At 35.0% G+C, this 24,976-nt stretch overlaps 1 protein-coding gene across 1 annotated transcript in view; it reads right to left on the bottom strand.

The window, feature by feature from the left end:
• Positions 1-2,162: 2,162 nt before the first annotated feature.
• The window catches only part of RAB21 (RAB21, member RAS oncogene family), a 37,766-nt gene continuing 14,952 nt past the window's right edge, over positions 2,163-24,976 (bottom strand). Inside the window, exons 4-7 of the mRNA XM_017677966.3 lie at positions 24,688-24,751; positions 18,744-18,798; positions 18,183-18,271; positions 2,163-6,072 (exon numbers count right to left, since the gene is read on the bottom strand). Of these exons, the coding sequence (XP_017533455.1) occupies positions 5,930-6,072; positions 18,183-18,271; positions 18,744-18,798; positions 24,688-24,751 (351 nt within the window). The 3' untranslated portion in view covers positions 2,163-5,929. The remainder of the gene's footprint in view (positions 6,073-18,182; positions 18,272-18,743; positions 18,799-24,687; positions 24,752-24,976) is intronic.

Raw genomic sequence — 24,976 nt, 5'->3', positions numbered from 1 at the left:
TGGAAGAGCAATTTAGGCCTAAGGATCACTTAATTGTTCCTTGAAGCTAGAAAACAAGTTTTTCTGTTTTAATCTGTCTTGAAAACATATTATTTGCAAGACTCAAAATAATTCTGTCTAGCTTTACTTCAAATTCACTGTCAATTTCAACTACTATCATTTTATTTATCTCACCCCATTTGGTATTGGGGTACATTATCAGATCGAATACAGAATGTGAACATATGTGCTTGGTTGGCCTCATATCCACAGATAACCTGCTTACATCCTGGACCAGGGGTAACGGTCATCAGTTCCCCATCTTCAAGCTCTAATTATTTAAAGGAAGGCTGGTTCCCCTGCTGTATGTCCACTGGGCACCCAGCAAGCAGTCAATAAATGAGTGAAACTGATAGAACATTAATAATGAGCAGAAAGTGTTTGAAATTTTTCATAAAGACCATCTGGCAACAATTATAAAATCATGTAAACTCATGCTTAAATAACTCTCTGAATTATTTTTATGAGAAGTCAAATATGAATAAGTTATTTGTTCTGGGGCATCCACACTTAACTTTGTGTCATGGCACTCTCATGCTAAGCTATTTGCTTGACAGTAAAGAGAAGTACTTCTAAGTAATTCTTGGCAACATTGTGACACTCTGAGTAGGAAAATATGCCAAAGAATTACAAAGGTATCATGGGGGTTGAACTTGCATTCCTCTTTCCACAGTGTATAGAAACCAGTAATTTTTCTCAGAATGCTTCAGTTAACTTTAAGCTTAATTTATGATAAACATAAAACATCTTACCATGTAATTCTAGTTCAAGAACTATCACCACTAATTTAACTTTACGATTCTGGTTTGTTTTTGGTAAATAGGTTAAGTAAGGATGGAGTTTGACACAGGGTGTAAGTTGCTTTCAGGAACCAAAAATTTATAAAAGCCAAATATAAACATTTATATGTAATACCAAATTCTTAACAAGTGTTACCTAATATGTTGCATAGCTACTCAGAATTGTAAAAGACTTCACCCTGTACTCCTTCCCTATCACCTATATTCCTTTTCCTTCTTCTTTTAAAAATGTATACTGAACAAATAATCTGCTGAAGTTAACTCCCAAATTTTATGTATTAATCAGTCAACAGCAGGCCAAAAGTAATGTACTTTGTAGGTACATTAATTGTGTTTGTAAATGAATTGTATGCCTTTCTAATTTCACAAGCTGACAGGAGACTGTGATTCTAAGATAAGCACTGGCTTGCATTTAAGTTATATGATTCTAATGGAACCCCCTAATTGACCAGATTCCTTTTGGGAAGTTTTCATAGAGTCAGAGTTAATTTACAAAGGCAAACACCCCAAAAAGATGTGGGAGAAAATAAAGTCAAAGTCTGTATATAGTGACATTAAGAGCTCCTAGATATGTTGGTAAGGGAAAAGCAGCAAATTACAAAATTTATGCATAGTAAGGCACAATTTATGTAAAACTTTAAAGCTCACAAAACTGTATTTCTGTAAATAAATATATATGGGTATAAATGCATAGCGAAAAGGTAATTGAAGAGTATATACTACAGAGCAATAATCACCATTTGGGAAGAGGTACTCAAGGGGCACTTTCACAATATCTATACTTTTTATTCTTTGCCCTAGGATATATTCTTAGATAATACAAATTGAAGAACTTTTATATTTCTAGAAAGTACTATATATGATCATTTCCTTAAAATAGCTTCTACTTATGATAGTTGAGCAAATACACATTGTCTTTCAACATTATCATACTCTATCCTCACCTTTCTCATTGCTCTATAGAGGTTGTGACTTAGTGAAAATAATTATTAGCATTTTCTTGAGTGTCTGAGAATGAAGAGATACCAGGAAGTATGGAAATCAAGGTGAGAACTGATAAAGTGGGAATAAATTTAAGTAGTAGGCCGATCTTTTGGTTTTAATGTGATGCATTTAAAATATGTGCAGGCTTCTAAAGAGGACAAGTGCTTTAAGAATAAGATTCCTGCTGGGTGTGCCATTTAACTCAAACTAGCCAAGTTCATTTATCTACTACACAGAAAAAAGATGACATAAATTCTAGAGAGCACAAGCAGTGCTAAAGGTCTATCAAATTATAGGATATTTATTATAAGTGAAGAATTCTTGCTTGAAATTGGAAACTCAGGAGTAATCTAAATTTTTTTTATTACATGTGGTTAATATTAAAATACTTAGAAAATTTGCTCAGAATTGTGATTAATTTGTTTTCTTCAAAAGGGGAAAGCCATCAAAGTCAGGCAAATATGCACAGCATGAATTTTGTTCCACAACACCAAATAGATAACTGTTTTACTTGATTAAAAATTATAGAACAGCAACACACCAGAATCACAATTATGAAATCAAGTAAATGTACATGTTCAATGAATCCCAGCTCTCAATTGTTAAAATCCAGGTAATGCATTTTGTAATTTAGGAAAGAATACTCAAGGATCTTCTCAGTCTCTCTATATATACTTAGACATTATTGTAAGGCTCCTGGATGGCCATTACTATGTACATCCTTTTCTAGAAGATCTCAACATCTTAAATGGTCATACATTACATATTCCTTCTTTGTTATACTGTATCTATAAAGAAAATGGTGAGAACTGTAATGGCAAATAGAAATCAAAAGATAAATTTCAAAAGTTAAAGGCACAGATCGAACCACCTCTAGATATAATGTAAGTGGTTATTCAAAGGGTATATTATATTACTTGGAGATAACATAAGATCAATAATCTATATTCCTGGGTAGTACTTACAATATAGAAAACAGAAAATTACAAATTAAAATAAATAAATTGTATCAATTCACTTTTTTGAATGTTCTAAGTATTTGGCACAATGCAGAACTTTACGTTTATAGAAACTATTTGATAAAAGTAACATTTAAAAAAATGATTTAAAAAATGTCAGGTTGTAGAGTTCCACATCTACCTGACTTCCACTCTACTCCTTACTACCTTCCTCCCCATTTTTCAAACTATCTTTTCTTACTGAAAAACTGAAAGGGAAATATTATTCTTCTACCTTACTTGAATGCCAAATAAAAAGCAATCACTAATAAAATATGGTTAATACTTTTTTAAAAAGATTTCACTTTAGCTCTAACAGCCATAACTTTAGGGTATTTTCAGGAGATATCCCCAGAACAAAACAAATTCAGACTCATATTTCATACAACGTGATGCTTTTTCTTTTGAGATTATTGTTTACCCCAAAATTGGTGCAATGTACATTTTTAAAAACCACAGTTTTCCTCGATGGTCACAAAGCAAAACAAGAACACCCATCACCATTACAGAAACAATGATTGTATACTTTCAACATAATATTCAGATTTCTTAAATAACGATCTTAAACCAATTTTTAACTATATCTACTAAGTGTATACACTTACTAGTCGAAAAATATATTGGTTCTACCTACCTACCACTTCTAATACACAACACAATAACAAGTGTCTTCTTCCTATTAGCACAATTATAAGGACAGGAACACAAAATGTGAATTAAGGGGATGAAGAAAGTTAGAAAAATTTCCTCAGTCTTGTTTTATCATTTCTTTGCCTTTCCTTTGTAGACGCACTGCAGCTGATTGGTCCTCTTTCGTTACCCACCCTGTTGCTGCCTGAAGACCTTTTTTGGACATGAGAGCAAGGGCAGGTATATCATATTACCTATTGGTTCTTTTGAAATTAGCTTAAATTAATGGTTAAAAAAAGAAGAATGAAATGCTTGAGGTTAAGAGAAATACTTCCATGAGTAATTATCTGGAAACTCCGAAAAGAGGTTCCTATCTTGACTTTGTATCATGAATACAGGGTCAAAATTCAAGAGTACAACTCTCCAATTATCAGGCTTTATCAGTTTGTTTTTTTGGAATAAAGCTCAATTTAATCGCTAATTAGTTTAAAAGATATTTATCATTCTAGTGGAGAAGAGCCTGTTTCCCATCTACATCCACAGCAGTAAAAATGGTAAGGCTTAATTACCTCTGAAAGACCCAGAAGAGCCAAACAATTTTTCCTGTATCTGTCCTTATGATCTTCCCTGCCTCCCCGCACCTGCTGCATAAACACAAACTTCACAGGAAACCCAGAGACAAGAGTATAGTAGTCCTCTGACAAAGGAAGACAATTTTAGCTTACCTCCAACTTTTCCCACCCCACCCTCCCAAACACACACAACAGAGAGGTCAGTGTGTTCTCTGGCAAGGATAAAAATTGAAGGAGGCTCAAAGAACACTTAACACTGAGTTAAAATTCTAACATTGTAACATCAAGTTGTCAATTCATTCAACTTTCACCCATTTGGGAAAATTTAAGCTATTAACTTAAATATATAGTAGTACTTCTTCAGTAGCTATAACCTCTTTATAACCTCTTAATTGTTCATGCTAACAACTTTTATTGCATACTACTGCTTCTTTTAAGAAGTAAATCCAGGACCATTCCACTTTATCTTAGACTTAACATTTACTAGTTTTCCAAGAATGACAGAAATGAAAAAATATATATATTAGGACAAGAACAATTATGTTAATTTCCACAATTTTTGTTCCATGGGCAGTGCCTGATTCTATTTAAATTAACAAATTTAAGTTCAATCCTATGCTTAAGAAAAAAAAAACTAATGAGAGACTAATTTACAAAGTATATAAGAATATAATTTTATAATAAATCTTTCCAGTGTTTACATTACACGAAATGTTTCCCTTCATAAAAACTCAGAAGGACAGCTCTTATAAAATGAAACAAACTTTCTATGTTCATCTCTGGTAAGCAATGAACAATTACAATTTTCTCAAAAAAGGATCTAAAAGTGCTGCCTTAGGAGCATACACTACCACTAATGTGCTGTATGAATGAAGTCTTGGTGAGTGGCAACTGTCTGGGACCTTTTCCTCTCCTCACACCAGTGAACCCATCTCACATAAAGCTTAAGAGAAAACTAAAGCCATTGCAAAAGTGAAACTCAATATGCTCCAAATATGTCTAAGGTAACCATTCAAAAGGAAAATTGGCAGAAGTCATCTCTTTAATCAAACAAACAAAAAAACCAAAAAAACAAAACAAAAAACCCAAACCAAAAGGCAAATGCTGTTGTTCAATCATCTGATGGACTTAGAGGCAAAAAATGTGACAACAGCAATAATTCAAGTACACTGTATATGAAAATTTAAACACGCCACTTTCAAGTTAAGACAAAAGTGAAGGAGAACTATGATTTTTATATGAGAGTCAAAAAGCGTAGGCATTATCATCAAATGTTAATTCATTTTAGTCATCAATGAGACTACCGTATATATTTTTGCACCTTGCGCTTGTAAAAGCAGATAAAATATTTAATATGTCATTTACAATGTATATTACTAGCTCAGCATACAGGATGTATATAGATTATATCAAAGTAGTAGACAGTTAGGGGCCTGTGCAAACCCTGCAAAAATAGTCCTTCAGGTATCTGCTAATTAAAAGAAAAACACCACTTGCTGTTTAGAAGTGATACAATTCAAACTACCACAAAATACAAAGGGCTGCAAAATGTATACCATTCCAACAACATATATAAGTTATTAAATAAAGATCTGATTTAAAAGAATATAAATGAAGCCTTTAAGTAGGACTTTTCTACATGCATATTATTCCTTATTAAAGAAAAAAATATGTAAAAAGGCCATTGGTAATTGCTTTGTTAACATTTGTAGAAAATGCCAATTCTCTGGTCACAAATTCCACTAAGTTTAGCACTTAAGGTCTCTTCAGTGTTATAAACATTAATTTAAAATACTGTTAATTCTATAATTCCATTGGTAAAATAATGTGACTTAGAATATGGCAGTCTTCATGTTGAGGGCAATGATCCACAGTCTGATATTTTAAATTTCTTAGATGTGAACAGTTATCCAGAAGAACAGCACCCTCCGCCACCAGCCTGGGCTTGAGGTTCATCATCGATAATCTGTACGCCTCGCCTTGCAGCTCCTGGTTGACTGGAGCCATTACCTTTTGCCCTCTCATCCACTTGTGCTGTTTCTATCATCCCTAAGAAAGAGAAACAGAGAAACTATTTAGAACAAAAATCTTTTGAGTTTTCTCCTTCTGTAATTTCAGTATGCCAACATGATAGCTATTTCTGACTTTCAACCAACAAGGAAATTAAATATAATAAATATTTTGTCAGCTCACTAAATAGCTTTTGCTGCAAGTATAAAAAATGTAAATAGCATATTAATTATTAACAGCATAGTATAGCAAATAGTGTATTTGTCCTGTTATATAATGGCCACAGTGACATCAATAGAGAGAAAAGAAGTTTTTGGTTTGAACAAAGAACTATTGATGAGCAAAATCCTTAAGATTATCCAAATACACTTAAAAATTATATCAAAGCCCAGTATTTCCATTTCTAGGAATTTACCCCAAGAAAACAAAATCCCTGATTCAAAAAGACATATGCACCCTTATGTTTATTGTTGCACCATCTGCAGTAGCCAAGATATGGTAGCAACTTAAGTGTCCATCAATAGATGAAAGGATAAATAAGAGGTGGTACCTATACACAATGGAATATTATTCAACCATAAAAAGAAAAGAAACCCTGCTATTTGCAACAACATGGATGGATACTGCTATTTGCAACAATGGAGGGTATTATGCTCCGTAAAATAAGCCAGGCAGAGAAAGACAAATACCACATGGCTTCACTTATTTGTGGAGTATAAAAACAAAGCACAACAGAAGGAACAAAATAGCAGTAGATTCACACACACCAAGAAGGGACTAATGGTCACCTAAGGGGGAGGGGGAAGGGATAAAGGGGCACAATAATTCACAAGCACAATATCTGGTGGTCATGAGGTCAGTAATACAACACAGAGAATACAGTTAATGATTCTGTAACATTTTACTATGTTGACAGATAGTGACTGCACTAGAGGGGGTGAAGATTTAATAATATGGGTAACTGCTGAACCACTGTATTGTATATTTGAAACCAATATAAGATGATATCAATGATACTTTAATAAAAAATAATTATGTCAAAGTTCAAATTGTTCCAATTATGTGAAATTTCATGTACAAGATTTATTCTTCAAATAGTAATATACTCTTTTTACGCAAGTGATATTTGAAAGAATGAAAGAGTCTAAGATGAAAGAGGACTCTACCTGATTTAAAGATAGAGCATAGTTACTCTAACGAAGAAAATGAGATACTGGTAAAATGAGAAATACAGAGATCAATGGGAACAGAGTCCAGATACAGAAACCATACTGTCACTTTATTTTTAACACATATGCCAAGATTATACAGTGAAGAAAGAAAAAATTTTCAAGAAACTTACATGGACACTTACATGTATCTATACATCAATGTACGTGAAAATTAACAAAAAATTAATTATAGAACCAAATGTAAAGCACAAAACATAAAATTTTTAGAAGAATATAGGAGGAAATCTATGTAGGAGACAATTTTTGTGACTTTGAGTTAGGCAAAGATTTCTCATGTAAAACACAAACATGAACCATAAAGAAAAACGGATAAACTGGACCTAATAAAAATATAGAATTTCTGCTCTTTGAGAGAGACAGTGAAGAAAAATGAAAATACAAGATACAGATTAGGAGTAATTATTTGCAAAATACATATCTGAAAACAAGAGGAAAGAAAAGATGGAATTCTTTAAAAAGGGGTTCTTAAACTTGGATCCAGAGATTTTCTTCAACAATGGTTTTCTCTAGTGAGGTGTGTAGGACAATTCACTGAGATCAAACTAGAAAACATTAGAAATCCTAGTTTCTACTTGTTTTTCCTTCACCTTTCAAAATTTCTATTTTTTATGTTTTATAATGTATAAATTACAATAGTGCTTACGTATGTTCTATAATTTTTAAATAACTATATGAGGAATACCCAAACTTTTTTTAATAAACATGTGAGGTTTGTAACATGTCTAAGCCACTGATCTAGAACCTTGACAATCAAAGTATGGACAGCATAATCCATATTTGGGAGCCTGTTAGAAATGAGAGGCCCACACCAGACCCACTATGTCAAAATATGCATTTTTAAAAAGATCCCCAGGTGACTTATATGAACAGCAGTAGTTCTCAAATTTTAGGATGCATCAGAATGACATGGAGCGATTGTTAAAACACAGAATCTGGGCACCACCTCCAGAGACATTCTCAAGTGCTACTGATCCTGCTGATCAGGGGACCTAACAGAGAACCACTGCTCTGGAAAAATTATGAGTGAATTTCAGGTGCTTTGAATTTCAGGTGCTTTTCATAAAACTGAAATTTACTCCAAAGTTTGTATATACGTACATTTTTCTAGAAAGAAAAACCATTGTTTGATCAAATTCACAAAAAAGTCTGCAGTTTGACAAAATCTTTTCAATCCATTGTTCTGTAGACTAAGGTTTTCCTAAGTATGATATACATCCTATTGGTGGCTAGACAACTGACTTTCAGTTTGTATATATAAACAGTCTCCTTTCTTTTAAAAAAACTTTTTTATGTGGAAAATTTCAAACACATATTGAAGTAGAAAGAATTAAGACAATGAAAAATCCCATGTCCAACACACAATTTCATCCATACTAAGCAAACATCTCTACCATATTTTGAATAAATTCTGGACACATAATTTTACTCATGAATTATTTTAATGATCTCTAAAAGGTAACTTTAAAAAAAAAAAGAACTTTGTTTTAAAGCATAAACACAACACTATAGTCACACTTTTAAAAAACCTACATTTTTAAAAATAGAGAATAATTCAATTTTTTTAAACTAAAAATAAATAACTTTACCCATTTTTCCCAGCAGCCATGCCGTGCCTCTGGCAACCACCAATTTGCTCTCTGTATCTATAAGGTTAGTTTTTCTCTTCTGTTTTAGAATCCATGTATAAGACAGACCATACAGTATTTATCTTTTCTCTGCCTTACTCCACTCGGCATAATGCCCTCAAGGTCTGTCAATGTTGTTGAAAATGGCAAGTTTTCATTATTTATTATGGATATTATATAATAATATCCCACCACACACACACACACACACACACACACCAGTTTCTTTATCATTTCATCCTTCAATGGGCTCTTAGGTTGTTTTGGTATCTTGGCCCATAAAATAACGCTACAATGAACATGGGGGTGCATGTGCCTTTTCAAGTTAGGGTTTTATTTTCTTTGGATAAGTTCCCAGAATTGGAACTGCTGAATCCTATGGTAGTTCAATTTTTAATTTTTTGAGAAACCTACATACTGGCTTGTAGTAGCTATAACAACTTACTTTCCTACCAACAATGCACAAGCACTCAATTTTTTCCACATCCTCACCAACACTTGTTATTTCTTGTATATTTTTTTAAATTGAAGTATGGGTGATATATAATCATATATTAGTTTCAAGTATACAACACAGTAAGTAGTTCAACAGCTACCCACATTATTCAGTCCTCACTCCAACCAGCAGTGCACTTATTATCTGCCAATATAGAAAGATGTTATAAAACGACTGGCTATATTCTCCATGTGGCACTCACTACTCTCCTGTAACCAATTTATACTATGATTGAGAATTTTTCCTCCCCTTTATCACCCTCACCTTCCCCACACTTGTGCTCCAACGCCTCCACCATGGTAACCACCAGTCACTTCTCAGTGTCTTTGTGTCTACTCTTATTTTATTCATTTCACTTTGTTTTGTTTCTAGATTCCACATATAAGTGAAATCATATGGTATTTGTCTTTATCCACCTGGCTTATTTCACTTAGCATCATACCCTCTAGGTCCATCCATGTCATCACAGATGGCACAATTTATTTGTTTTTTATGACTGAATAATATTCCATTGTGTATGTGTACCACCTCTTCTTTATCCATTCACCTACTGATAGACACTTTGGTTGCTTCCATACCTTGGCTACTGTAAATAAACAGGGGTACATATATCTTTTTGAACCAGACATTGGTTTCTTCAGGTAAATTCCTAGGAGTGGGCTTACTGGGTCATATGGTATTTCTATTTTTAGTCTCCTGAGGAACAACCATACTGCTTTCCACAGTGGCTGTAACTAATTTACATTCCCACCAACAGTGCAGGAGGGTTCCCTTTTCTTCACATCCTCACCAATACTTGTTATTTCTTGTCTTTTGGGTACTGGCCATTCTAATTGGTGTGAAGTGATATCTCATTGTGGTTTTGATTTGCGTTTCCCTGATGATTAGCGATGTGATACATCTTTTCATGTGCCTGTTGGCCATCTGTATTTCTTTTTTGGAAAAATCTCTGTTCAGATCCTTTCTGCTCATTTCTTTTCTTATTCTGCCTTTGCAGTTTGATGACTTTCTTTAGTTAAGCTTCTATTCCTTTCTCTTTTCTGTGTATACTGATATGGTTTTGTTTTATGATTACCATGAGGCTTACATAAAACAACCTCTATCTATAATGGTCTATTTTAAGCTGTTAACATCTTAAGTTTGATGACATTATAAAAATCAACATGACTACTCTCCCTGAACCATATTTTTTAATTTTGATGTCACATTTTACACCTTTTTATATTGTGTATCCCTTAACTAATTATCATGACCATTGTTATTTTTACTACTTCTGTATTTTTTCACATGAGCTTTATAAATAACTAATCCACTACCTTTACTATGTATTTACCTTTCTGGTGAGATTTTTCCTTTCATATGTGGAATTATGAATCAATGCCCTTTCTTTTCAGCTTAAAAAAGTCTCTTTAACATTTCTTGTAAGGCTGGTATAGTAGTGATTTCATTCCCACCAACAGTGTAGGAGGGTTCCCCTTTCTTTGCATCCTCACCAGCATTTGTTGTTCCTTTCTTTTGGATGGTGGCCATCCTGACTGGTGTGAGGTGTAGCTCATTGCGGTTTTAATTTGCATTTCCCTGATAATTAGCAATGTGCAGCATCTTTTCATGTGCCTGTTGGCCATCTGAATTTCTTCTTTGGAGAACTGTCTGTTCATATCATCGGCCCATTTTTTAATTGGGTTATTTACTTTTTGGGTATAGAAGCATGTGAGTTCTTCATATATTTTGGATGTTAACCCTTGTCAGATATGTTGTTTATAAATATACTCTTCCATGCTGTAGGATGCCTTCTTGTTCTGCTGATGGTATCCTTTGCTGTATAGAAGCTTTTTAGCTTGATTTGGTTCCATTTGTTCATTTTTGCATTTGTTTCCCTTGCCGGAGGATATGTGATCAGGAAAAAGTTGCTCATGTTTATATTCAAGAGAGTTTTGCCTATGTTTTCTTCTAAGCATTTATGGTTTCATGACTTACATTCAGGTCTTTGATCCATTTTGAGTTTACTTTAGTAAAGTATGGAGTTAAGTAATAATCCAATTTCAATTCTCTTGCATGTAGCTTTCCAGTTTTGCCAACACCAGTTGTTGAAGAGGTTGTCATTTCCCCCATTGTATATCCACAGCTCCTTTATCATGTACTAATTGACCATATATGCTTGGGCTTCTATTTGGGCTCTCTATTCTGTTTCACTGCTCTATGGGTCTGTTCTTGTGCCAGTACCAAATTGTCTTGATTACTGTAGCTTTATAGTAGAGCTTGAAGTCGGGAGTACAACCTCCCCAGCTTTCTTCTTCTTTCTCAGGTTTGCTTTGGCTCTTCAGGGTCTTTTGTGGTTTGTATGAATTTTAGAACTATTCGCTCTAGTTCGCTAAAGAATGCCATTGGTACTTTGATAGGGATTGCATCGAATCTGTAGATTGCTTTAGGCATGATGGCCATTTTAGATTGCTTTAGGCATGATGGCCATTTTGACAATATGAATTCTTCCTAACCATGAGCACAGATGTATTTACATTTATTGGTGACCTCTTTAATTTCTCTCATGAGAGTAACTTACAGTTTTTAGGGTTTGGGTCTTTCACTTCCTTGGTTAGGTTTATTCTTAGGTATTTTATTCTTTTTGATGCAATTGTAAATGGTATTGTTTTCCTGATTTCTCTTTCTGCTAGTTCATCGTTAGTTATTGGGATGCAACAGATTTCTGTGTATTAATTTTGTATCCTGCAACTTTGCTGAATTCAGTTATTAGTTCTAATAATTTGGGAGTTGATTCTTTAGGGCTTTTTATGTACAATGGCATGTCATCTGCAAACAGTGACAGTTTAACTTCTTCCTTACCAATCTGGATGCCTTTTATTTCTTTGTGTTGTCTGATTGCTGTGGCTAGGACCTCCAGTACTATGATGAATAAAAGTGGGGAGAGTGGGCATCCTTCTCTTGTTCCTCATCTTAGAGGAAAAGCTTTCAGCTTTTCACTGTTGAGTATGATGTTGGCTGTGGGTTTGTCATATATGGCCTTCATTATGTTGAGGTACTTGCCCTCTATACTCATTTTGTTGAGTTTTTATCATGAACGGATGTTGAATTTTGTCAGTTGCTTTTTCAGCACCTATTGAGGTGATCATGTGATTTTTGTCCTTTTTGTTGATGTGGTGTGTGATGTTGATGGATTTTTCAAGTATTGTACCATCCTTGTGTCCCTGGAATAAATCCTACTTGATCATGATAGATGATCTTTTTGATGATTTTTAAATTCAGTTTACTAATATTTTGTTGAGTATTTTTGCATCTATGTTCTTTAGGGATATTGGTCTGTAATTTTTTTTGTGTGTGGTGTCTTTGCCTGGTTTTGGTAGTAGAGTGATGCGGGCCTCACAGAATGAGTTTGGAAGTATTGCCTCCTCTTCTACTTTTTGGAAAATTGTTAAGGGGATTGGTATCAAACTAAATGTTTGATAAAATTCAGCAGTGAAGCCATTTGGTCCAGGGATTTTGTTCTTAGGTAGTTTTCTGATTACCAATTAAATTTCATTGCTGGTGGTCTACTGGTTTCATATGATAATTGGTCTGTTCAGATTTTCTGTTTCTTCCTAGGTCAGTCTTGGAAGGTTCTATTTTTCTAGAAAGTTGTCTGTTTCTTCTAGGTTGTCCAATTTATTGGCATATAATTTTTCATAATATTCTCTAATAATTCTTTGTATTTCTGTGGTGTCCATCGTGACTTTTCTGTTCTCATTTCTGATTCTGTTTATGTGTGTAGACTCTTTTTTTCTTGATAAGTCTGGCTAGGGGTTTATCTATTTTCTCGAAAAACCAGCTCCTGCTTTCATTTATTCTTTCTATTGTTTTATTCTTCTTGATTTTATTTATTTCTGCTCTAATCTTTTTTATGTCCTTCCTTCTACTGACTTTGAGCCTCATTTGTTCTTTTTCTAGCTTTGTTAATTGTGAGTTTAGACTGTTCATTTGGGATTATTTTTGTTTCTTGAAGTAAGCTTGTATTGCAATATACTTCACTCTTAGCATGGCCTTCACTCTGTCCCACAGATTTTGGGGTATTGAGTTGTTGTTTTCATTTTTCTCCATATATTACTTGATCTCTGTTTTAATTTGGTCTTTGATCCATTGATAATTTAGAAGCATACTGTTAGGCCTCCATGTGTTCATTGGCCTTTTTGTTTTCTTTGTATAATTTATTATCTAGTTTCATACCTTTGTGGTCTGAGAAGCTGGTTGGCACAATTTCAATCTTTTGGAATTTACTGAGGCTCTTTTTGTGGCCTAGTATGTGATTTAATCTGGAAAATGTTCCATGTGCCTTTGAGAAGAATGTGTATACTGCTGCCTTTGGGTGGAGTGTTCCGTAGATGTCTGTTAGGTCCATCTCTTCTACTGCATTGTTCAGTGCCTGTCTCCTTATTTATTTTCCATCTGGTTGATTTGTCCTATGGAGTGAGCGTTGTGTTCAGTCTCCTAAAATGTATGTATTGCATTCTATTTCTCCCCTTTAATTCTGTTAGTATTTGTTTCACATATTTACGTGCTCCTATGTGGGGTGCATACATATATATAATGGTTATATCCTCCTGTTGTACTGACTCCTTTATTGTTATATAATGTCCCTCTTTGTCTCTTGTTACTTTCTTTAAAGTTTAGTTTGTCTGATACAAGTATTGCAACTCCTACTTTTTTCTCCCTATTATTTACATGAAATATCTTTTTTCATCTCTTCACTTTTAGTCTGCATATGTCTTTGGGCTGGAAGTGAATCTCTTGTAGACAGCATATAGATGGGTCTTGTTTTTTCTATCCATCCTGTAACTCTATGTCTTTGGACTGGAAATGAATCTCTTGTAGGCAGCATATAGATGGGTCTTGTTTTTTTATCCGTCATGTAATTCTATGTCCACTTACATTTAGGGTGATTATTGATAGATATGTACTTACTGCCATTGCAGGCTTTAGATTCATGGTTACCAAACGCTCAAGGGCAACTTCTTTACTATCTGACAATCTAACTTCACTCGCTTATTATGCTATTTCAAACAAAATCTAAGGGTTCTTTCTTTTCTCTCCCTTCGTTTTCTTGCTCCTCCACTCTTCATATATTAGGTGTCATATTCCGTACTCTTTGTGTATCTCTTGACTGACTTTGTCGGTAGTTGATTTAACTTTGCATTTGCTTAGTAATTAATGGTCTACTTCCTTTACTGTGGTTTTATTTTCTCTGGTGACAGCTATTTAGCTCTAGGAGCACTTCCATCTAGAGCAGTCCATCCAAAATACACTGTAGAGATGGTTTGTGGGTGGTAAATTCCCTCAACTTTTGCTTATCTAGAAATTGTTTAATCCCTCCTTCAAATTTAAATGATAATCTTGCCAGGTAGACTAGTCTTGGTTTGAGGTTCTTTTGGTTCATTGAGTTAAATGTATGATGTCCCTCCCCGCTTCTGGCCTATAAGATTTCTGCTGAGAAGTCTGATGATACCCTGATGCATTTCCTTTGTATGTGATCTTTATTCTCTCTCTGGATGCTTTTAGTACTCTGTCTTTGCCATTTTAATTATTATATATGTTGATGTTGTTCTCCTTGGGTCCTTGTTTTAGGAGATCTGTGCACCTCCTTGGCCTGAGAGACTATTCTCTTCCCCAGATTGGGGGAGTTTTCAGCAATTATTTCCTTGAAGACACTTTCTATCCCTTTTCTCTCTCTCCTTCTTCTGATATCCCTCTAATGGAATAGTGCTCCCTTTGGATTTTGGATTGGTCACACAGTTCTCTTAATATTCTTTCATTCCTAGAAATCCTTTTTTCTCTCTGTGCCTCAGTGCTTTTGTATTCCCATTCTCTAATTTCTATTTCATTTACTGTCTCCTCTATCTCATCTAATCTCTTTTTAAATCCCTCCACTATATGTTTCATTTCAGACACTTTATTTTTCAAGGTTCCTCTTTCTTGAAGTCCTCCGTGATATCGTGACAATTTTTCTGTAGCTCCATGAGCATGTTTATGATTTTTATTTTGAAATCTTTATCAAGAAGATTGGTGATTTCAGTTTCAATCAGCCCTCTTTCCAGTGTTTGAGGCATTTTGGTCTGTACCAGGTTGTTTTTCCATTTCATATCTGTAATGATTATTATGGAATAACAACTTTGTGTACGTGGTGCCCTCTAGTGCCCAGATACTCTACTCTCTAGAGGTGGCCAGCATCTGGAGGGATGGCAGAGGTTGCAGGTGAGCGATGCTGGTCTCTGCCAGGAGGAAAGAGCTCTTTCCTGCTTCCCAGCTGCACTGCCTGTCTCCAGTGCCAGGGCCAATGAGCCGAGCATGAGGAAGGAGCCTCTGTATTATGCCCCTGTAGTTTCTGTAGGCGAGGCCACCCTCCAGCCAGCCTGGCGTGATAGCTGGGCCAGCAGGTTGGTGAGCTGCTGCCTTTCAGGAGGAAGGAGCTACAGACTGCAAATCATAGTGGGGGACCTTGGTGCTGCATTGCCAGCCAGGGGGTAAGAGCACCTGAAGCCCCTACGAGTTCCCAATCTGCTGGGCTGAGTATGCTGGGAAGGTTTCTCCACCTGCCCTTTCTCCTGAGCAGCAAGCTCTGTGTAATCTTTACTCCTTTAGCACTCCTCTTGCTGTTGGGAAGTCCTTCAAAGTGCCCACCTTTTGCCCCAGGGGAGCCCATTGTGCATACCTATTCTCCAGAAGTGGCTAGAATCTCAGTCTTTCCATGTATTCTGCCTGTTTTTGCTTTCCAACCCTACTAATCTCCACAGCACTATGTAATGTGGGTTTATGCTCCCAGAGCAGATTTCCTGAGGTGGGTGTTTAGCAGTTCTGTGCTTCTACTCCCTCCCCACTCCATTTTTCTTCTTCCTGCCAGTGAGCTGGGATGGGAAGAGGGCTTGGGTTCTGCTGGCTCATGGCTTTTGCTACTTTACCCTTTTTCAGTGATACCTTCTCTTTTCCCAGATGTAGGCCATCTGTTGCAATCTTCTTTCCACTTGCTCTTTCAGGATTAGTTGTATTTTCTGTATTTTCGTGTTATATGTGGTTTTGGGAGGAGGTTTCTGTCACACTTATCATGCCGCCATCTTTTTTCACCCACTAGTGTATTTTGTAGTTCAGGTTATTATATTCAACTCCATGATTTCTACTGGTACTTTTTTATGTTTTCCAAGATCTCACTGTGTTCATTGTTCTCCCCACTTTGGTGAGCATCATTATGACCAATACTTTGACCTCTTTATCAGGTTAATTACTTCTCATTGTTTCATTAGGGTTTTTTTTTTACCTCCTGCAGTTCTATCTTGGTCTTTCATTTGAAACATATTCCAGTTTCTTCATTTTGCTTAATTCTGTGTTGGTTTCTATATAGTAGATGAAACCAATACTTCTCCCAGTGTTGAAGGATGGCCTCATGTAGGAGATGAACCTTGTCATTCCACCCTGCCTCAGAAAAATTTTCTCTCAAACCTGTGGGCCTTCCCAAGCAGCCCAGTATATTTTTAACGAATCCAAGGAGATGAGGATGTGTCAAGGCCTACCAGAGGAGCTCAGCACCTAGATTCAGGCTGACTAGAAGCCAGATCCTCCGGCATTAGGTTTTTAAAGTATGGAAATATATAAAGCCCTGTGGGACCACAAGCATAACCCCTCTAGCTAGTAGAACCAAACAATCTCGAAGTGTCTCTTAGGTGGCAGTCACAACAATCAAGGCTACAAACAAGTGTACAAGCTCCTTTCCAGGTAAACCAGAGCATGGCAAAAGGAGGGCATGAAGATGGTGCCCACCAGTCTCTGTCCCTGGATAATATTCCAGCAGGCTCCAAGTTGTATCTGTTAAGTTAGATGCCTGCCCCTTAGGATGACACTTTAATAGAAGCAGGTAGGCCTCCCTTACTTTAAGTCCTCATAATTAGCAAACTCTAAGCTGAGCACTGGGGTAGGTGAGTCCAAGTGCAAGCCCTTTAAGAATAGTTTCTTAGATCATTTCAGTCTTGCGGTCTTGGGACCCAAGCCCCATTAGTTTTACAAAGTTAGTTTTGTGGGCTTTTGTCTCAAGTACCTATCTTAAAAGTTGGGATACCCAATGTGGGGTTCAAATCCATTGCACCACAGGGAGAAGCCAGAGGTTTTGAGTTCCCTCCCAGATGTGCATTGCTGTGCCAGGAATAGGGGTTATGCTGAAATGGTGTCCAAGCCTCTCCTACCTGCTTTCTCCTTTGCCCAAGGGTTAGTTTTCACTCAGCCAGATTTTTTTTTTAAAGAAAAAATTTTACATATGTAGCTAAAGACTCAATATGTCCATGTGAGGAAATGAGCTTAAGATCTTCCTATGTTACCATCTTGAACTGGAACCTCAATAATTTCTTAACACCATCAAATATCCAGTAAGTGTTCATATAGTCCCAATTGTTTCACAAATATTCTTTTTCACAAGCTTGTCAAGTCGGGATTCAAATAAAGTCCATCTACCACAACACATTGTTAGAGCTCTTAAGTCTCTTTTAATCTGTATATTTCCCCTGTTTTTACTTTTAATAGTTATGCATTCATTTTTATATGTAATTAGCACATATCACATGTATGACTTCATAACCTTACTACTTAAAATAGGGCTAAAGTAGGTATATATTAAAGAAAATTAAAGAAAAAATATTAAGCAAATAATAGTTGATACATGTGAAAAATTATCAATATGGTTACTAACAGAGACTATAAAATACCACTTTAGAAATACTACCATTATATTTTAAAAAGCCATTTCTAAACAATAAATCTGAATATACCTACTTTTACAAAGGTCAAGGAAGAGTTCCTCAATTCCTTTGTTCTGTTTGGCTGAAGTATGATAGTGTTTTGCTCCCACAGAATCTGCATACCTTAAAAAAAAAGTAACACCAGAGATGTATTTAATAGTATGTCTGTTATCTGAATATTTTTTATAGTAGCTACTAATCTACCCAGGCTTAGTGAAATTAAGATTATACAGCCATTTAACATCACGATGCATTGAACCAAATTTTAAATAAGAACACAAGTATAACAAGACTTAAAATTTTTATAAGCTAATCTGGAACTCAAATAGTTTAGAAGTTTTAATGACTCACTGACTATTTGATGATAGTTTTCTTTTGCATCACTCATATTTTTTACTAAAAAAGGAGAGTAGAGTATCTTTAAATGTTGCCCAAAGTCCAGAAATTACCAATATAAACATGCTTCACTGAATATAGTAGTTCAATCTATATTAAGAGTTTGAGAAATACCTAAATGGTAAAGCAAACTGTGTAATGAGGAAGACTTCTCTACCAGGGAGTGACCGGTGGGAGAAGGGGAGGGAATAACACTTACGATTCTGCTTCTTGAATGGAAACGTGTCTCTCCTTTTCCAAATCTATTTTATTACCTAATTTGAAAAAGTAAAAATGCCAATCTTTAACACTGATTTACTTTTATAATGAAATCAGGTCAATTTTGAATATACAATTGCCATTTTAATCACCTGGAAAAACAATACAAATCCCAGCAGGCTTCTAAATGTCCTACAACTATAAAGTTAACTCCTATGATATAAGGATAACCATGACCATCAAAACAAAGGCCTCAACCTCCCTCAAATAACTCATTTAATATACCTCCTATAGCTCCACTGTCAGAGAAAAAAACTGTTCCAAAAAGACAGGCACTATCCTTTGATATAGGTATAATGGGGACTAAGATTTGCTAGGGGTTTACTAGAGAACCTAGGGATAAACCTATGGATCTTAGCCAATGGTCTCCAGTCAACAATTAAGCAAGGCTACTTTATTGTTCACAAAAATATATTAGGCTAAGAAAGGGGGTATTATGATTAGCATGAATAATGTGGGGTGTCGGGGAAAGGGGAGGGCTGTGTAACACAGAGAGGACAAGTAGTGAGTCTACAACATCTTACCACGCTGATGGACAGTGACTGTAATGGGGTGTGTGGGGGGCACCTGATGAAGGGGAGAGCCTAGTTAACATAATGTTTTTCATGTAATTGTAGATTACAAATTGTAGATTAACAAAATTTTTAAAAATAAAAATAAATAAATAAAAGAGTTTGTTGTAAAGCAGAAAAAATATATATATTTAGGCTAGTCTCTTGTATCCTAGGAGTATTTTGGTTTCCTGAATGATGTGAACTGGTTAAAGATAGCATTAAACTGTATGACTTTTTATGCACTTTTCAACCACAGAGAAGGAAACTGTACTGTTTGTTTTAAAAATATGAGAACTTAATATATACATATCATGCAGATTTAAAATTACTGAAAATAAGTTTAGCTCTCCTTAACAATGGAACCAAACGGAGATTACGCTCAAACGCCCTCAGAACAAAAGTGAAGAAACTTCAAAATACAGATTCCTTATTAAATGCAGGGTAGAGATTAAGGTGAACTAGCTGGACACACAAGAGTGCTAAGGGTAATGGAAATATAGGAAAGGCAGATAAATACCCTAAGGAAGGACACTTGAAACAAATATTTTCATTTCTTCTATTCTGACCTATGGGGGAAAAAAAGGACACCTTGTAAATAAGGTCATTTTTTTCTTGGGACCTTAGAGAGTCTAGAAGACAATTTCTAATGAAGCATTGAAGCAAGCAACTAAAAAAAAATGCAATGCTTAGAACTGAGAAGTATAAGCCCAGAGGTTCTGTATATGGAGGACCTCAAATAATCTGAGCACCTAACTATGACCAGCTGCAAGCAACTAGATGACAGGCAGCCTAAAGGTAAGAGGGAGGGAAGTGGAATATATATACTAAAGCTCTGTAGGTACCAATAAATTCAGTAATGAATTCCTGCTTCTTTGAACAGTTATCTGTCTACCTCAGCAAGGATAACATTAGTTCTGATTTCCTACACTTTACTTTGTCAATAAAATTTCTAATTTGCTAAATATTAGAGCCATTATATCAAATAGTCACCAGAGGAAAAACAAGTTGGTTTATGTTACAAAGAATGCAAAAAGCACCATCTAGTGGCCAATGGCTACAACAGAGTAACATGATTCTACCTCTAAAAAGGTAAAACAGGAGCCTCCTGTAGTTAGCAAGGAGATTTTTGTTCTAATAACTAAGCACTTATGAGCTGTTTTTCTAAATATTTTATGCTGTTTTTTTCAAATACCACCAGAATTATCAATGTCTATTTTTTTTTAAATGAGGACAGGTAGACAATCACCTTACTGCTTCAAGTGAATACTTAGAAGAAATTATTCAGGCACTGCTTTATTATTTAATATTTTAAACTTAACTTTAATAAACCCAGTTATCATTAAAATAGCTAATAACCTAATTATTATTTTTAAAATAAATTTTTAATCCCTCTGTTAAATAACTATTTCTTTGAATAATTAGTGTTCATAATGGACAGTGCAGACTAAATTACCTATTCATGACTGAGTCTTTCCAAAGCACAAAACTTTTTCAGTTCTCATATTCTTTTAAAGCAAGACACCTAAAGGATTAAGGCTTTGAGGCTCATTATCTGTTTCAATACTACTGTGCATCTACACAGGGAACTTTCAATAGGCTTCAAAGACAATCATCTTTATATTATTAAGTTCTGGGAAGACAAGGATCATACCTATTTTGTTTACTTATTCACTACACTATTCCTAAAGTCCAGTACATAGCAAGCAATATATAGCATTGGTTAAGGATATGGGCTTGAAGTAAAAGACCTGAGTTAAAATCCCAGGTCTGCCTCTAATTAGATACATAATTTGAAAAGTATCAAGCTCTTTAAGCCCATTTTCTCATGTGTGAAAAGGAAATGGCGACAATACTTTCTTGCAATGTTGTCAAGGAGGCTTACATGACACTATAAATGTGTAATTTTTAGAACAGTATCTGGCACTCAATAAATGGCAACTATTATTATAAACATGTTTAGCAAACATACAAATGTTAAGGACAGACTAGAAACAAAATACTATCAAACAGCAATCACAGCTCTGATCAACGGTGTTACTAAACCCCAGAAGGAAAAGTCTCTGCTAGTGTGTTTAGGCTTTTCTATTACTGGTTAACACATGATCAGTGGCTTACATAAGGACATAGAAGGTTCAAAACTAATTTACACATGAAAAAGCTAGATTATATATCAGACATTTAGACTCAGAAATATGTAACAAGTTGAAATTCCTATACTCAGGTCTGAATAAATTATATAAGGACAAGATTGGAGAAGTCTGTCAAGAGCAATACTTACAAAAAAAGGAGTTTAGATTTTGTTAACTATATATAAAAGAGATACAAGTTGACATGCTGCTAAAAAGTATGCAATTTGGGGCAATGCTGGTAAATGGATAGTATGAGGATTTTTAAAAAAGAGAGGCAACCCAAGGGAGGAACAACCTAAGACAGGCACAGTCGTAGGGGGGCCATCAGGTGAGAATTTGGGGATCAACAGAGGTGAGGCTCAGAACCTCACCCCCCCTGCTTTGAGAGAAATCTTCTGCATCCGTGGATGTCTTGCTGCCCTTGTCTAGCCTGGATTAATACTTAGTCCATAGGCACACACCTGATCATCTGATCATCTACATTTGCCTTCTTACAGCACTAAACTATGTTTTCTACCTTTATCTTGCATCTACCTACCACTTCAGCATTTTATTAAAAATAAAAATAATAATAATAATAGGAGAAATGTGGGATCAACATATAAATCAAGTACAAAAATCAAATGATGGTTTATAGGTCATATTGCATGATCAAAACCGAAAGTTTCTGTGATGAATGCCCTTGTACTGTTCACCATGTAAGAATTTATTCACTCTGTAAGAATTCGTTCACCATGTAAGAACTTGTTCGTTATGCTTCAGAAGATTGGAGACTGACGAGAATTAGGCTTGAGATGGATTAATGATTGTACATTGAGCATTGACCCCCCTATACTGAATTTTATTGTTGTTAACAACCATTTGATCAATAAATATGAGAGATGCCCTCTCAAAAAAAAAAAAAGAGAGGCAACCATGTAAATACATACTGGCACACTGGCTCAAAAATGTTTGGATTCTAGTGTTCCTGTGTATGAAACACACTGATACACTGACATAAACCTAGGAAAAAATAAGTCAGGATGATGACAATGTCTGGAAGTTAGGCCAAATGAAAAATATTTGAAGACCTAGAGAATATAAAATTTTCAGTGAACTGTCAAAGAACAGTTCAGTTGTTTAAAGGGCTGTCTCATGTAAAGGGAAAGGAATATTTGTCAAGTACTTCTTGATGCCAAGTATTTTCCAAATCATTATTTAATCTTCACCACAATCCTGTGAGGTAACATTATTTTGAAGTTAGTAATAAAACAGAGAGAATAAATGGTGAACTACTATAAAGAGTAGAATAAAAATCAATAGCTGAAAAAAATAATGCAAATTTCCATCAATAGCAAGAGGATAAACTGTGGAACAGTGACAGAATAAAGTATTATATAGCAAATAGAAGAATATGGCTACAACTATATATAAGGACATGGAGGAATCTTGCAAACAAAATGAAAAGCCAAAAAAACAGACACAAAGAATTCATACTACATGTATGATTCCCTTTGTATAAAATTCAAAACAAAACTAGTCCATGCATTAAAAAGTCATGATAGTGTTTGGGCTGGGAGGTGGTGAAGGGAGGACAGTGCGGTAGTGTGGGGATGAGATAGCAGCACAGGTGGGACTTCTAAGGTACTGACTAAACAGACCTATTAACTTTATGAAGTTTTCATTTAGTGATAAATGGCCTCACAAATTCTCCCAATTCTGAATTACACCTAAAATTCTGTGTCATACTTGCCAGTAGAAAAGAGCTTTTTATACTTTATATCAATCATTAACAAACATTCTATTAAATGAAGATTGACCCTACTTGAGGCAGTAAGCTACCAGATCCAATATTCCTAAACCTTCTTATAATATGAACATGAATAATATACAGTTTAAATGAATAACTCAGAAGCTCACTTCCCAGCTAACTCTTCTTATATAACCCAGTTAATGTTATTTTGTAACCTCTGTCAAGTAACAAGCTCTTGAGGTTTCTTTGAGTTTCAGAAAGTCATTTCTTTCTCTCTTCTGAGAGAACCAGCATCCCAATAATTATTATAATCCTCAGTCATTCACCTACTGTGGTTACGTCCACTCCTAGTAAGTCCTACATTCCAGACAAGGCCAGGCCAAACTCCCCAACAATTAGCTGCAGCTTTGTCCCTGAACTTCTATGTGGTCTACCACTTGAGTGTTCTGAGCTGAAAATATTCCCACCACCTAGCCTAACATCTGGCATCTAGTTTAAGCATGCAGATCATCTCCTTGACCTCTTCCCCCAGACTTGCACCCTGATCTGGAACTAATCTAATGGTGACAAAATACAAGAAATGTAAACTCAAGTTTAAAAAAAAAATTCTTAAGGCTAAACACAGAATTTGCCCACACTGACCACTACATTCTATGTCCTCCACTAAAATCTCACTTTCTCCAAGGCTGTTTTTACTCTATCAATCACACAGAAAGGATGAGAGAAAACATCATGAAACTATTCATCATGAGGCTTAACAGCATAAGCATAGGAATCAGAATGACTTCAATTCAAACCCCATCTCTGATAGCTGCCTGATACTGGGCAAGCTACTAAGTATCAGCTACATCTATAAAGCCCTCAATTATGAGGATTACAATGTCTACTGAGTACATAGCACAATGTCTGGAATATGCTATTGCTCACTAATTATCTATTACATCACAGAAATAATAATCTAAAAGAAAAGGGAACCAAAGAGAAATTCCACAAGTCCAAGAGTGAGTTCGAGTTCCTCCACATTAGTTAAGAATATTCCTCCACATTAGTAATACCATCTACTTATATCTTTAAGTCAAATTTGTCCTTATTTGAAAAACATGTACAGTTAAATGTTTGGAACAAGAATACTAATTTAAGTCGTTAATTTTAATTTTATTTTAAAGTAGTTCCTGAACTCTTTTCTTCCAAACAAAATATTACAGTGAAAAACTAAAGGTCAAATTAAAGCAAGGATGGGACTTGACACCTTACATGTTTATCTTCCCACTTGTTCCCCAAAGCTATCCTTGAATTACAGATGTTTGAATCTCCTGAAAGATCACCTCCAAATCTTATATTATTCTAAAACATTAAATATTAAAGTGCCATCCTTTTTGTCTCATATAACTTTAAAATGAGGATTGTTTACTCTTCTTTAATAAAGTATTAAGGAAATAAAGGACATTTTTGAAAAGTAATGATACTTACCAACGATACACAAACAGATTTCATTTCCCAACATTTTCCGTAATTCTTTGACCCAGTTTTTTACCTGTATATACAAAAGAGTAAATATTAAAACAAACCCTATTACAGTGACTACCATTAAAACACCCCAAAATCTCAGCATTGTCAAAATATCTCAGAATTTTGTCTAATAGCCGGTAAATGATTCACTATAGGATCATCTGTTGTCAGATTACAGTGCAAACCACATATATACAAACATCCAATGGAAAGATTTCTCTCTATACCTGCATATGGGAATAGACAGAAG

The sequence above is a fragment of the Manis javanica genome, chromosome 10, assembly GCF_040802235.1.
Source record: "Manis javanica isolate MJ-LG chromosome 10, MJ_LKY, whole genome shotgun sequence".
Classification (NCBI taxonomy): Eukaryota; Metazoa; Chordata; class Mammalia; order Pholidota; family Manidae; genus Manis; species Manis javanica.
Note: the sequence above shows the minus strand (reverse complement) of the source record. Positions and strands in the feature narration are given on the sequence as shown.